This window comes from Cryptomeria japonica, chromosome 10, assembly GCF_030272615.1.
Source record: "Cryptomeria japonica chromosome 10, Sugi_1.0, whole genome shotgun sequence".
Taxonomy (NCBI): domain Eukaryota; kingdom Viridiplantae; phylum Streptophyta; class Pinopsida; order Cupressales; family Cupressaceae; genus Cryptomeria; species Cryptomeria japonica.
Genome location: NC_081414.1, coordinates 699177386 through 699192313, shown reverse-complemented (window position 1 = coordinate 699192313; position 14928 = coordinate 699177386). Strand labels below are relative to the sequence as shown.

General features: G+C 36.5%; 1 protein-coding gene across 3 annotated transcripts in view; it reads left to right on the top strand.

The window, feature by feature from the left end:
- The window catches only part of LOC131040482 (probable protein S-acyltransferase 7), an 83340-nt gene that overhangs the window by 34886 nt on the left and 33526 nt on the right, over positions 1 to 14928 (top strand). For all 3 annotated transcript variants that reach the window (XM_057973420.2, XM_057973421.2, XM_057973422.2), the window contains one exon: positions 8595 to 8897. In XM_057973420.2, the coding sequence (XP_057829403.2) occupies positions 8595 to 8897 (303 nt within the window). The remainder of the gene's footprint in view (positions 1 to 8594; positions 8898 to 14928) is intronic.

Sequence of the window (14928 nt, the reverse complement as noted above, 5' to 3'; positions counted from 1 at the left end):
CCCAATAGAAAGACACCTAGTCATCAAATAGAAGATTCCGTCCCACATCTCTTTCTCTCACAGCATAATCCAAGAATCTAGCTAATACAAAATCTAATTCCTCCATGGAAATGTTGGGTAAGGTATCCTGTTGCAAATCAATCACGTCCAACGCATCCGAGCAAGCATCCAAGGTGTTCTCCCAATCTGGTATGAGTTTCTGCGAATTGTGAACTTGAATCAATAAAGAAATTAAGTCATCCATCTGACTCTTCTTCAAAGAGTCCAACTGATTGAAGTACATGAACTTCATCTTGTCTTTCAATTCTGCTAAGTGTAAACCATTGGCCTCGTTGACATCCACCCCCAATAATTCATCAATTGAGGCAAGGATCTTCGACTGAATCTCATGAATTGATCCTTCCATCTCTGCACAATTCTTTTGCATGTTCTCATAAGTAGATTTCTTCATGGCCAATGAACAATACCAACCATAGAAATCGTATCTCTCTCCATCATGCACAATATTCTCCCTGATCAATATGGAAATAGGAATTCTCTTTAAGGCTCTGAGGCGTGGAATAGTCCTCTCCTGTAGGTCGAAATTCCTCCCAAACTCCCTCTAGATACTGTATTCTGAATGAGCATTGTTGTCCTGTCAAAAGCTTGGACAAAGTAAGGAAATCATCCGCTTGCTTTTTCGTATAATCAATCCATTTCTCCAATTTTGAGAGTGTACCTTTCGTTGCCTCATAATCTGTATGTAGTCCACGATCAACTGCAATAGGGGAAATAAGGGTGGGATTTTCACGCCTTATCCCTGCGATGTACTCTCTAAGTCTGATATTTTTTTCCTTATATTTCTCTTTCTTTTCTATCTCCTTGTCCAACCTTGCATTGATTGCCTTGAGAGTATCAACAACCTCCTGGAATTCCCGCTTTTTTGTAGTACAACCAAGTGCAACTTAAGTAATCTGGAAATCCATGGGAGTAGCAACATCTTTCATCACATCTCCAATAGGAACAACCACCTACGCAATCTTGGCCTTCTTTGGCTCTTTTTCCTTGTTGCTCCTGGCTAAGTAGTCATCAATGTCGTCAATTGGTTGCGCCTCTACCATCTTCTTACTTTTTTCCATACTCCTTATCAGCCAATCAGGAATAGCGGCCATCGCCATACCATCATTGAGACACATCTCTCGATCAAGTTCTCTCAATGCCGAGATAACTTCATCATCATCAAGATTATCCTTATTCAAATCATATACGTTCTTCCCCAAACTAACCTCCAAAAGGACAGTAGAAGATCCTGGTTGATCATCATCTTCATTAGGTGGAGCAGATGTAGCTGTGGTATATAAGTCCTGAACACTCTCTGGTAATATCACCGTGTTGGAACATTGTTCAATCTCCTTGTTCTGTTCCGGCACTTCAATCTCCTTGATTGATGAGACACTGAGGGGAGGTGAAGGAATGATAGGTGAAGGGATGATAAACTTTTGCTTCTTCTTTTTAACCTCCTCAATCTTCTTCCCTCTAGCCTTGAATTCTCCTGGTGTGTTCTTCGTTCGCTTGGGAGCTTGACTTTCCTCATTTGCATAAATCCTTATGTCGTTGATATTTCTTTGATCATCTTCAGAAGATGATTCCTCTTGTTTCATCTTTTCATATGTGAAGATAACACCCATGTCAACTAACTTGTTCATCTGATTGTCCACCCATCCTTGGGAGAAACTCAAGACCTCTCTCATCAATACACTCAAATCTGTCACTTCTTGTTCTGACCAATTAGGCAATAGAATCGCCTTTTTCATTTCGTTCTCATATTGTGGATGCGTATGATCGTTGTCATCTAATATTTGATCAAAAATGAGGAAAAGTTCACACTTCCTCATGAAATCCACAGACATTCTGGACCACATTCTTCTTTTCATTGCTTGCTCGTCCATAGGTTGGCCCAATAATATTCTACGTCCACCTTGTGTATGAACTTATCTCCCCTGATCCTTCCAACTTTCTTATGCGGATCAAATCTTTCTCTTCTCTTGTATTTCCAAGGCGATAAAATGCAAGTTCCTCAATCACCGTGTTAGTTGCAGTGGCAGAATGGCAAACCTCCAATGTCTTCCCTACCGAAACAGGAAATATCATCCCCGTTCTATGTTTGTCCTTCTGGATAGAATCAAACTCCAAAAGTTGTCTCACCATCTCAAGTAATATCATTCTATATGGAGGATACCTAGGAAGCTTGTAAGGTTCGGATTGAAATCTATGAATCCTTAGGTATGTGAAAGTGGGGAACTGTATGTACCATGATCCATACTACTCAATCAACTCTGTTGCCTCCTTGGACAACCTCTTGTGAATTCTGCCTTGCAATATCCGTGTGATCTACTTGGTGAATGCATCATTCACTCTCTTATAATCTTCAATTTGATACATGTTCAGCTGTGGATAGCTTTCATAACTCATGTATTGCCCTTGTCCATTCCCGACTTCACCCTTGCATATCAACCCTTTATAAGTGACAAATCGTGCAAGTATATACACGAGGTTGGAAGTCATGGCGAATGATTTAGATCTCTCCACATTCCTCAGCTGAAAATCTAGATTATCACTTATGATTTTTGACCAATTGATCAATGTTCCCTTTAGACAATCTTGGATAAAATAGAACATCCATCCATGATATAATGCACCTTGTGACATTCCCATCACTCGGTCCAGTAGGAATACCAAGTTGCTATATTCCTCTTTCAAATTTGTGCACATGAGTGTCTTGGGAGCCTTGGAATGATGAGCCCTAGGTTCGATCATCCATTCCTTATTCACTATAGTTTTGCACGCATCCACCTGCTTCTTGTATTTTTCTTCATATTCATCCTTTGTTCTATCTTTCATACCTGCACCACATGGAATTCCGAACGCCTCAGCAAGGAAAGCAATGGTGACACCCTTAGGAGTTTTGATCATTCAGGAGCAAGGATCATAACATCTTGCACATTCCAGGATTAGCTCGTTGCACTGTATGGACTGCGGAAATCCAATGGCCTGGTAGATACCACTCTTCATGATGTTTGCATAAGTAGGAGAAGGAATCTGGTTTCCAATTCTAAACATCCGCTGTTGCATTTGGTCCAGTTCAGAAAATGCATGTTCGTGTCTGTAATCTCCTTCCATCTAGATGACACCTTGGATTTTGGATAGAATCCACTCTCAACTAACTTTTGTTGTTCCTTTCGAATTCTAATTCCGGATTTCGACATTGCACTTGTACAAAGTTGGAAGTTAGCAACCTCGAAAAATCTTCCCGATAACTATTTTCAGAATTGAAAAGTTCTGATTTCTAATGATTTAGACAATTTTAGAGATGGAAATCAAGAATTTTATCCATATTTTAAATGAATTCTAAAAAATAGAACAAAAATCTGACAAGATTAGGATATGAAACCCTCATGAAATTCATTAAAATCATCAATTTTCAGACTTAACAAAGTTTGAAGACACCTCCTTATTCTTAGAAATTTCATCAAAATTAGAGTGCAAAGGAGTATACTGGATTGGGAAATGACTTAGGAAAGGTGTGAAAAGTAGAATCTTCACTCAAAAATTGTTTGAAGACTTCTTTCCAAGACAATGGCTGCTAGTAAGTCTGAAGACAACTTGCAAATCTACAAATTAGTCACTTAAAACATGTTGCAGCCACCTAGGATGCACAAATTTGATGAAAATAATCTTTCCATGGTGAAAACAATCAATTCCGGGTATTTATGTATGGCTGGTAAAAGAAAGTTTTCTGAAGACAAGTCTGAAAATGTGTGTTTCAGACTTATCAACACCCTGAAAAGTGACAAGAAACCCTGGAAATAATCACAAAATGACATATAAATGCCCTTCAAGCAAAATCGCTAAAGTTGGGAGAGGGTTGGAAATGGAAAAAAAATCTGACAACCCGCAACAATGGTGTCTCAGACCTACAACATCGATAAAAAGCTTTGAAAATGCACTGAAATGTCCTCCAAGCAGCCCTCAGACAAAATCGCCTAAGGTAGAAATGAGCTGAGAAAATAAATATGAGTCCGAAAAATCGAACTTCTAGCCAACAATGGAGGTTAAATAATTTCCACCAATGGTGAATATGCAGGTCTGAAGACAATCACAGCTAACTCCAAGCCATGGGCCACCCAAGATAGAGGAAATACACCAAAAATGAAGGAACAAACCCCCCTAACAAAATCACCCTCCTCCACAAATGGCGCCACCTCTAGAAAATCATCAAAATCTGAAAAATGTTCTCCAAGCACACTCCAATGGCTATCAAATAAAATCGCCTAAGTCTGAATAGGCAGGAGATGATCAATAGAATCAATTTCCAGCTCCAAATGTGTCAAGTTGACACTTCACCAAAATCGCCCAGTTGGAGAAATTCGCTCAAATAAGCAACTTAGCACTTACATTGGGCAGATATAATATTATTATATTGCTGGCCTTTGTTGAGACATGGACCAACTAGGACTCGAACCTAGGACCTTCCATACGTTGCTGGAGTGATCTACCACTAAGCTACTGGCCCCTCTTGGACCAGTCCATCGTCGGTCCGGGTGTGGCTTATTTCCAACACCAACACCCCCCCTTAAGCCACACCTCTTGTGTGCTTGGGGCTCCTAGCCTGGACCTGGCTCTGATACCATGTTGAGACATGGACTAGCTAGGACTCGAACCTAGGACCTTCCATACGCTGCTGGAGTGCTCTACCACTGAGCTACTGGCCCCTCTTGGACTAGTCCATCGTTGGTCCGGGTGTGGCTTATTTCCAACACCAACAACCTTCCCTTTTTAAACATGTTTTTGCCTTGAGTTTTCACCACACAAGCAATGTGGGATAAAACATTTGCACTTATACTTGCCTAGGGAAAATCGATTTGCTTCTAGAAGGTAAAAATCATTTAATGCTTATTGCAGATCATTAAATAATTGTTTTTATTTTTAAATAATCGTTAACACTTGTAAAAACAATTAAATTTGGGTTAATTTATTCAAAAAAATTTAAAATTTGGATCAAAATTGACCTCTAGGAGAAAATCGCCCCATATTGGAATAAAAATCCCAATGAAAAATTCATTAAAGTCATTAAAATGCCATTTGGGGGAAAATCGACCCCTATTGGGATAAAAATCCCAACAAAAATTTCATCACATTTGCACAAAAAGTCTCTAGGGGATAATCGTCCTATGTCTGGAATGAAAATTCCAACTTATACTTCGTCATTTAGCTCAATAAACACTTTTGGGAGAAAATCGACCCTTGTCTGGATAACTTTCCAAATCAAAATTCGTCAAAACAGCCACTGGTGGAAATTCGCCTCATGTTGGGAATCATTATCCGGATTAAAATCCTTAAAATCTCGTCATGAAAAGATCTGGTGGAAAATCGACTGGCATCGAGAACATGAATTTAGTCATCACCAAAGTCATCCACACACCTAGGGGAAATTTGTGGGTCATCAGGAGGATTTCCTAACACTTAGTCAAATTTTACCCCCCTGGTGGAACATCGCCATGCATAAGAATCTGAGTGGGGGAAAAAAGAGGTCCATCAGGAATCCAGTGGAAATTCTTCTCCCATCAAGCTTTTGAGTAGGGAAAAATCATGGGTCATCGGAAATGTGGGGGAAACGCACCTCCCATTAGAAATTTTGACATTTTGACCCTTAGAACATGGATTTTCATCAGGAATTTAACAATTTAACCACTCAAAACCATCTGGATACTAAGAATTTTCAATAAAATGAACCTGAACTTAGACAAATTCACCAAAATTTGAGTGAAACAAAAGGAAATCTATCGGGATAAAGTGCAAAATCAACTTATAAAATTTCCTAGGAGCAAGAAATAAACTCCTAAAGGTCCTAAAGCACCTAGGCACTTAGATATCACCGACGAGGTCATTCAAAAACATGTTAATGCTCAAAAGGTCCACACTTGGACAAAATCGGGATCATTTAAACTCTTAACTTTAACACACTTGATCTTATAACCTCAAAACCCTAAACAACAATTAGGCATGATCAAAATTCCAAGACTCGGGCACGGGAACTCAAAATTGCCCACTATGTTGCCAAAACCCTAAACTAACCAACACAGAAAGCAGGAAAGAGGGGGTCCTTATTTGCAATGGTGCGATGTGTGAAAAGGTCACAACAGGTAGCTTAAAGTAGAGTCTGAATGGTCTAAGTATGTTTGTTATTTGAAAAGTTAGGGGAATTCTAGACTGGGAGGGACTTAAAAGGGCTATAGACACAATTTTTAGCAATAAGCAAGTGCCAAAAACATATTTGCTAACGACGTGCCTGAAATTTGCATCATTGACTCATGGGAAGGTTGCTCGCTTATTAGAATTACTTGTGAGTACTCACAAATCAGGCAAGCACTCCTGGAGTTTTCATACCGTTGATCAAACTATCTGATACATGCCAACAATTTGTTTGACTAAGTGAGCAAACTTTCGTACCTCTATTTGATTATGGGCACAAGATTTAGTTTAAGAATGGGGTTAGGACTTTATGAGAATGTGTAACCACGTAATTAAGAATAGAAGGTGTTTCTATACCCTAGTTGCCAAAGAGTAATCAACTAAATGGGTTAAAGGCGTGGATTTTCAAGATAAGTTAGCAATTGGTATGCGAAACATAATATATGAGATCATAATAACTAGATATGGATGTTCTGTGAATATCATGAGTGATCAATGAACACATTTTATAAACCAAGCCACAAAAAAATGTCCAAAGAACTTCAAATAAAACATTATAGATTGTTCACTTATTCCCCAAGGAAAATAGACAATTAGAAGATGTACAAAAAATATTGCTTGCCATTATTTCTAAAGAATATAGATTGATAGTCAAACTCAAGATTGGGAAAAATAGTGACTGGAATGCCTATGAGATTGTATTCAAGTGTACAGGGATAATAATGTTTACTCATATTTCGTAGAATAAGAAAGAATTGAAACTAAAGATGTTTTTTGAATGGCCTTTGAAGGGTTTGGAAATCAGCGATGATTATGCTATAGTAGTACTAAACTTGGATGATAAACCCCATAGTTAATAATATAAATCATAGTTTAAAAACTCGTGGACTCGCCACGGACTTGTGAGTCTAGTGGCGCCACGAGTCGACTCGCCATGGACTCACGAGGCGAGTCCTGGCGAGTCTTTTTGAGTCTTTTTTCAAAAAGACTCGCAAGTTTTTCTAATTGACTCACGCGAGTCTTTCGCTTGGACTCGCGAGTCTTTTGACTAGACTCGTGCAACCCAGAAAACAAGTCAAAAAATTATTTAAATCTTTTTTATTCAAGTCAATCTAATTTTCTTCATTAGAATATATACATAAAATATAACCATTACCACTTATACTTTAAGTTATATTTCATGTATATATTGGTAGGATGTTTGAGAGTGGTTTCAGATCTCTAGGAATTATAATGCAAATTCTAGGTTTTAGAAGATCTTTTAAATTTTCAGACAGTCAAATTTCAGTAATCAGTAGGCTCCTATTAGCATTCTCTCGCCCTCTCTATCTCACTCACTTTATCTGCCCTGAATTTTAGACCTATCTATCTCCCTCACTCTTCATCTATCCCCTCTCTCTACCACTCTCTATCTCAGTCTCTCCTCTCTTCCCCAAGATCTAGAACTATCATTATATGTAATTTTGTAAACATTTATAAACTTATGCTGCTATTATACATTTTTAAGTTTGAAACTATGAGTATGAATGATGAAATTTCAAATATTGAGTGTTTGGAGATCATATGACATGTGTAATGTTTCATTTATGACTCTTATGTTCTCTAAATGCATTAACTTCTTTATGTTTTTTTGTAAAACTACAGTTTTTTATTTTTTTGCCGTGTCTTTCGCGAGTCTTTCACGAGTCCGAGCCCGTGGCGAGTCCGAGTTTTAAAACTTTGATATAAATGTATTATGTGGTTGGAATAGTAGAGGGGGAAGATCAGTTGAAACAAAACTTGATCCTTCTTTGACATATGTTCAATAGAAGATCACAAAGTTGAAGAAAGGTAAATTGACAATATTGCTGAAATTTTTTTCAGGGTGATGATTGATCCAAAGTCTCTTTTAAAATGCCATGTTAAGTGTGAATCCTGATCTCTAGATTATATCTGTTATGAATGTTATTCGGTAGTTAATCTGTTTTATAAATTTTCATGTAATTCTTGTATCCTTTCTTTTTCATACAAGAGGTATGCTTTAACCAAAAGGGTATTCTATGCATATGGTGATGTATCTCCTCTTGATGTTCTATAATGGTAGATGTAACTTGAAATGGCTACAAATGACTCCCTTTTGATACTTTTTGCTCGCCTAGAATTTCTTGTGTATCAATGTTGGGCTTCTATTAACATAAGAATGCCCGTGTTCTTCAAAGTTCTCTTTGCTTGAATTCACAAGGTTCTTTTTCCCATGAAAGGATGTACTGGGGCTATTAGTAAATATTGAAAATTATTTGACTGAAAACATCTATGTATGATAGATCAAACTTATTTTAATAATGCTTATTAAATGTTTTTGTGTTGTAAAATCATATTAACAGGATTTGATTCTTCTTTTTCTCACATCTGGAAGAGATCCTGGGATAGTTCCTCGGAATAAACACCCACCTGAACCAGAAGAATATAATGGGACTCCGCCTGCAGAAAGCTTTAGTGAGCAGACACCACGATTGCAAATACCTCGTAATAAGGATGTGGTTATAAACGGAGTTGCAGTTAGGGTCAAGTTTTGTTACACATGTATGGTGTATCGATCTCCACGTTGTTCCCATTGTTCTATCTGCGACAACTGTGTCGAACGATTTGATCACCACTGCCCATGGGTTGGTCAGTGCATCGGACAAGTATGTTATGATTTATTTTAGATCACTGAGATGTATCTGGATTGATAGTAATTTTATATTACTTTCTTGTTTTCAAGAAACAAATTGTTCAAATAATGGAGCTATAATTTAGTTGTAGCACAATTTTCATCTCCATTTGCTACTTGTTCATGTGGTTTGAATGTGAATATTTTTTGTAGTTCACTATAGAGCCTAGAGGATTTTTCTTACATGTTGTCTTACTGGAGATTTTGTAATGTGTAACAATTATATTTTTGTGATTGACATCTATTGCATTCAAATAGAGATAAACCTTATATTGAAAATCCTCTATTACAAGATCCACATTCAATACTATTACTTTCTTAAATATCTAGGTAGTCTTCAAGGATTTTCATTTTGTAATTAATACCAAGAAGATAAATAGCTGGCCTTATTTAGTTTTGATATTTTTATTTTAAGATAGAAATCCCTCAGGGTTCAGTCAAGGTTGTAGAACACAAGTTTACTATTGAGAGAGGGGGGTTGGGGGGTTGGTTGAATCAATAGTAAATAAAACTTCAATCCTTATCAAATCAATTCTTAAACAACTTAAACTTTTAATAAGCTTCAATCTGAAAACTGAAAGGAATGAAAAGAGATGCACAATAAAGATGATGCACAAGATTTACGTGGAAACCCAGGATGGGGAAACCATGGTGAGAACGCTGCTAGGATCTACTGTCCTAATCCAGCCTCACAATCAAAACTTCAATTACAATGTTTAAGGGCACCAGCCCTAAGGAGTCACCAAACCCCTATCTATAAGGGCACCAACTCAATCAAAGTTCTTATGAGAGCACCAACCCTCCAAGTACACAATACAATGACTTAAGCACCAACTCCAGAAATAACTCAGTTTCAAGGTATGTTTATTTTCAGATCAATTATACAAATCAACCCCAACAATCTGAAACAGTAAGACAGAAAAAGGTACTAAATATAACAAGTCTTAATGTCAATAGTCTCTGTATAACTGCAAGATAATGCACTGAAACCAATACCGATAATTAGTGTGTTTCTGTATATCTGAAAACAAATAAAGATCTGCAAATAGAACTTTGTTTACTGTCTTCAATCTCCAAATAATCCTATTCACATAACTCTCTTTTCCTTCAGAACTTAAGAAAACCTCCAATACTCGGCATTTGTTTCAAGTCACTATTTGACATATTCATTTCTCAAACATTACAAAGGTTTTTTACATTCTCCAAGATCGTTGCAATCTGATTACAAATATACTTCAGGTTTCTATCTTCAAAAACTCACTCATCATTGAACATTCTCACACACAAAAAAACATTGAATGAATGATGATAACATTTATGGCTTCTTATTATTGGTTAGGAGGTTGCAGTTCTTCCAACCGCTGTCTTAACCTCTTATTATCGGTTTGTAGTTCTTCTAACTGCTGTCTTAACCACTTGTAACGTGGCTTGTCATAATACCGTAGCTTTTGCCACCAAGGCAAATATTCCAACCACCCAATATGGTGTGAATAAATACTTTACACGATATGTTATTGATAAAGTCCAAACACCCGTTGAGCTTTCAAAGTCTTTAAGAAAGTTTAAATAAAATCACAGCATAACTTTGTGCAGACCCGATGAAATATTTCTAGAACAAACAAACCATCAAACAGCCTTTGTTGATGCTTTGTGCATTATTCAAAATAGTGCGTATGACCTGATAACACAGGTCGAAGTTCATCTTTAGACGTTTTTCTGAAAACACTTTCATGCTGTATGCAGTGCAGACTGACTGAAGATCATTCTTAGACGTTTTCTGAAAACATTTGCATACTGAATGCAATTCAAACTGTATCACAAAAGTCTGGTAAGATCTCATATGTTTGCAGATTACAGTTAGTTGTATATACTACTGTGATAACAATACTGCAATCTGTACATTCATTTTATTAATGTAGAGTTCAAAATGTGGAAATGCATAACATTATTGAATTTTCAAGACAAATATATCTTCAAGAACTATATTACTGAATCTATTGACATCAATGACAAATAATAATGTCAACAAATGTAGGGGTTTTCCGATAAAGGAATGCTTTCTCCTTGCAGCAAGACTAAAATTCCACAAACTACAATGTAGTACAGATTTGACGATATTTGACTTTCATTCACCATTCAGGGTGAATATGTTTTTTGTAACATTTGAAAGAGCTTAAAATTTCATAAAATCTATTGAACAGGTTCTGAAACAAGTCTCCAGTGGTCCTCCAGTTATGAAGGTGTTGAAACACCTCAGAAACAACCTAACTCAATCATCAAGCAATAAAAGAAGTGAAATTCAAATTTTTGGTCAAAGATTTTGTCGATCACTTAGCCTTATCTTTAAGCATTCAATCTCATCACTGGCTGAGATTTACATTTGGGATTTGATGGATTCTCCATCAGGACGAAAAAAACTAGATCAAAACTGGTTTCCAGTTCTCCTAAATCCCTGCCAAACTTACTTTGTTTTGATTCTTATGATCTGTAGACAACAAAGGGCATCTGATCTTCAATTTGCCAAGTTTCAAAACATCCACTTTGATCCCTCAAACCTAACTATATCCTCTGTTTGCTCCAGAATTCTCCCCGTCCTGCTAACTTGCACACCACTATCTTCTACAATGGTTCTTTTTTTGGTATCAGCCAGGGATTTGGCTTTTGGTGTAACTTCTTGGATGCCTCCAGAACTTTCAATGCTCCCCTTTGATGGTTATTCCTTTTAGTTTTATTTAGTTTTCTCCATGATAACATGCTAAAACAGTTACAAATGCATAAAAACATTTGACAAAGACAAAGAACAGGTTTTATGATGTGCGGACTCAATTTTGTTCATTATTCTATTTTATTGTCTATATGGAGTACCAATAAATCTCAGCAACCTTCTCACTTCTAGGCCACATGTCTCCAATCTGTGCTCAACAAGATGGAAAAACATGTCGTTCAGCACTAAAATGCCTTTCACTCTTCCAAAATGAATTGTTTTAATCACATAAAAGACCGCAAATAATATGTTTTTAGTTTTACTTGAAACTCCCTAGGCCTCTCAGACCATCATTTTATTCATAATGTTGTTTTAATGAAAACAGGTAGTTTCATTATTGGTGTTGCAATTTTTAAGATTGATCTTCTATTTAATGATAAATACATGAAAACCCCAAAGTAAATAGAGTAATGGTTTCACTAGAGATGTCTTGATTTGTTCCAACCATGATTTAGCCTTCACAGCAATGCCCAAGCATTTTCCCAAGAAAGCAAAGAGACTTTGAGTTGTCAAACCTATCAAGAAGAACCTAATTAGAAAGATCTACCACCACTGTTTCTAGGGATGCAAGATTGTCAATGTTTCCAAGGATGCTCTTGCATCAGATAACTTGGGTAGATAAGAAAACACGAGCTACCACTTATGAAGCTTGAGTTATTTGGTTCCTCTAAGGACTCCATGTTGAAAAAATGCATGAAACAAGTAGTTTTGTTATTGTTGTTGCAATTTTTAAGATTGGTCTTCTATATAATAATAAATACGTGAAAACCCCACAGCAAATAGAGTAATAGTTTCACTAGAGATATCCTGGTTTGTTCGAACCATGTTTAAGTCTTCATAGGCCAGCAATGCCTGTTCATTTTCCTGACAAACCGAAGAGAGACTTTGAATTGTCAAACCTAACATGAAGAGCCTAACTGGAAATATTTGCTACTGTTGTTTTTGGTGATGCAGTATTGTCAATGTTACCAAGTATGCTCTTGCATCAGATACCCTGGTTAGATGAGAAAACATAAGCTCCTGCTCATAAAGTGTGAGTGATATAGTTCCTTCAATGATTGTCCATAATGACCAATCATGGATGGGTTTATTGTCATGCCCCTTCCATGAAAAAAATGCAAATCATAGCCTCACTTTATAATAAAGCCCAGGCAATCAAATAAAAGACATCAAGGGACCGACTAGAAAAAACATAATAAATGAGAAGTGATTTCAGATCAGCGAACTTACCTGGGGAGGCCGACTTAGAGAAGTGATTTTGGATCAGTGAACTTACCCAGGGAGTCCAACTCAATAAAATAAATTACAATAATATTTCATTAGTGGTCGACTAAGATCCCAGTTATAACCTTTAATTAAAGGCCAACCAAGGTGCATGAAATTAAATAAGGAGGCCAACTAATATTTAGAGCATGAAAACTTAAGTAAATAGCAGCACTCCATTATGAAGGAGTGTGCCTATTTGCAAAGAGATTGGTGAAGAGGTGTGACCGCCCCCCCACTCTCCACATGAATATATAAATAGGAGGACAATTCATTAGGAGAGGGGGCAGGAAGAATCAATGGAATGATATGAACATTTAATTGGAAATCAGATAAAATAGAAAATCAAAGCAGAAATCTGAGTTGGTGGTTATCAACCTTGTATTCGTAAGTTGTGTTTGGTACGAATCAAAAAGAAATGGAAAAAGGAAAATGAAGAATAAGAAATCTGAAACATTAAATGAATGAGAAATCCAGAAAGGGATCAAAATGGAATGATAAAAGGAAAATAAGTACAAAGAGAATTGAAATCAGAACTGCATTAATATTAGCAGCAGTGCTATTTGGGAGAAAAAACAGTAAATAAGTAATCTAATCTAAGTTAAGAGCAGAAATATGAAATTATTATTGTCAGCCTAAGATAAGTGGATCTATATGTGGAAGCATGGTATGAATTTTTGAATACAATATTAATTACTCATTTGATTTTAACTACAAGCAATAATGTATGGGATTAGTAAGGAAACATAACATGGAGATGCAGGAGTACAGGTTCACTCAGTAGACCACCCATTGAGTTGGTTTGCTTGTGGACCAAGGGGTTGAATTTTCTTGGTTGGATATTCCGTGCCCTTGGGCTTAGTTGTGGAGAACATTCTCCCGGCGCCCTATTGTGCTTTCCCATCAAACTCCTAATATGGTTGGCTATAATAAGAATCCAAATGCATAGGAATCTTTATGATCATTTGTTTGATGTTAATTTCTAATGTTCAATTGCTATTATGGAACTTAGCGGAAGAATACTCTTGTAATTAAACCATATTATTGGAATTGTTAGTTTAAGGCAAAAATCAGGTATATCCCAAAAGGGTTCATTACATTTGTCCAAATTGAATCTTCAGCATTCCTGTCCTTTCACTTGACTAAATATTCTTTGTATTTCTTACCTCCAATCTTTTCATAACTTTGGAATCAAGAACCACTTTAATCTCTTCTCTTTCCTTCTTCAATGTTTTTTGCCTTCGACCTACATTTGGCAACTCTGAACCAACATCATCATCAACTAGTTGTTCTTCATGGTAAATATACAAGTTTCCTACATTGAAGTGCGTGAGATGTAAATTCCATTTGATGATTTTACTTGCAAGCGTTTTTTGAAGATCATTTCAAATCTTGCAAGGTCAAATGTTCTTTTATTTGGAATTGTTATAGTTTCCTTTCAGAAACCTTTCCTTAAATGAGATAATACCATGTCTTCTACTTGCAGTTCCCTTTCCTATCTCTTTTGAACCACATGTTCTTTGCATTTGGCTTTACTCTACTTCAACTGTTCATTATCCAATTATGTACTTCTGTAATGTATTTTGAAAAATCTTCCACTTCTGCACTCTCTCAAAGCTTCCATGTTTCTCAACTCCACGAAACCTCCAAGACTCTGTCCATAAACAGTTTGGAAAGGTATTTTTCCTGTACTCATGTTCACTAATTGTTATATGCATAGTTGAAAAACTCGGACTCGCCACAGACTCGGCAAACCAAAAATTTGGACTCGGACTCGGACTCGTGAAAGACTCGTGAAAGACTTGGCAAGGACTCGGCAAAAAAAAAAAACCGTAGTTTTACAAAAAAACATAAAGAAATTAATGCATTTAGAGAACATAAGAGCCATAATTGAAATATTACACATGTCACATACTCATAGTTTCAAACTTTCAACTCTAAAATGTATAATACCAAGATTTCTTCAATGCTAATTATG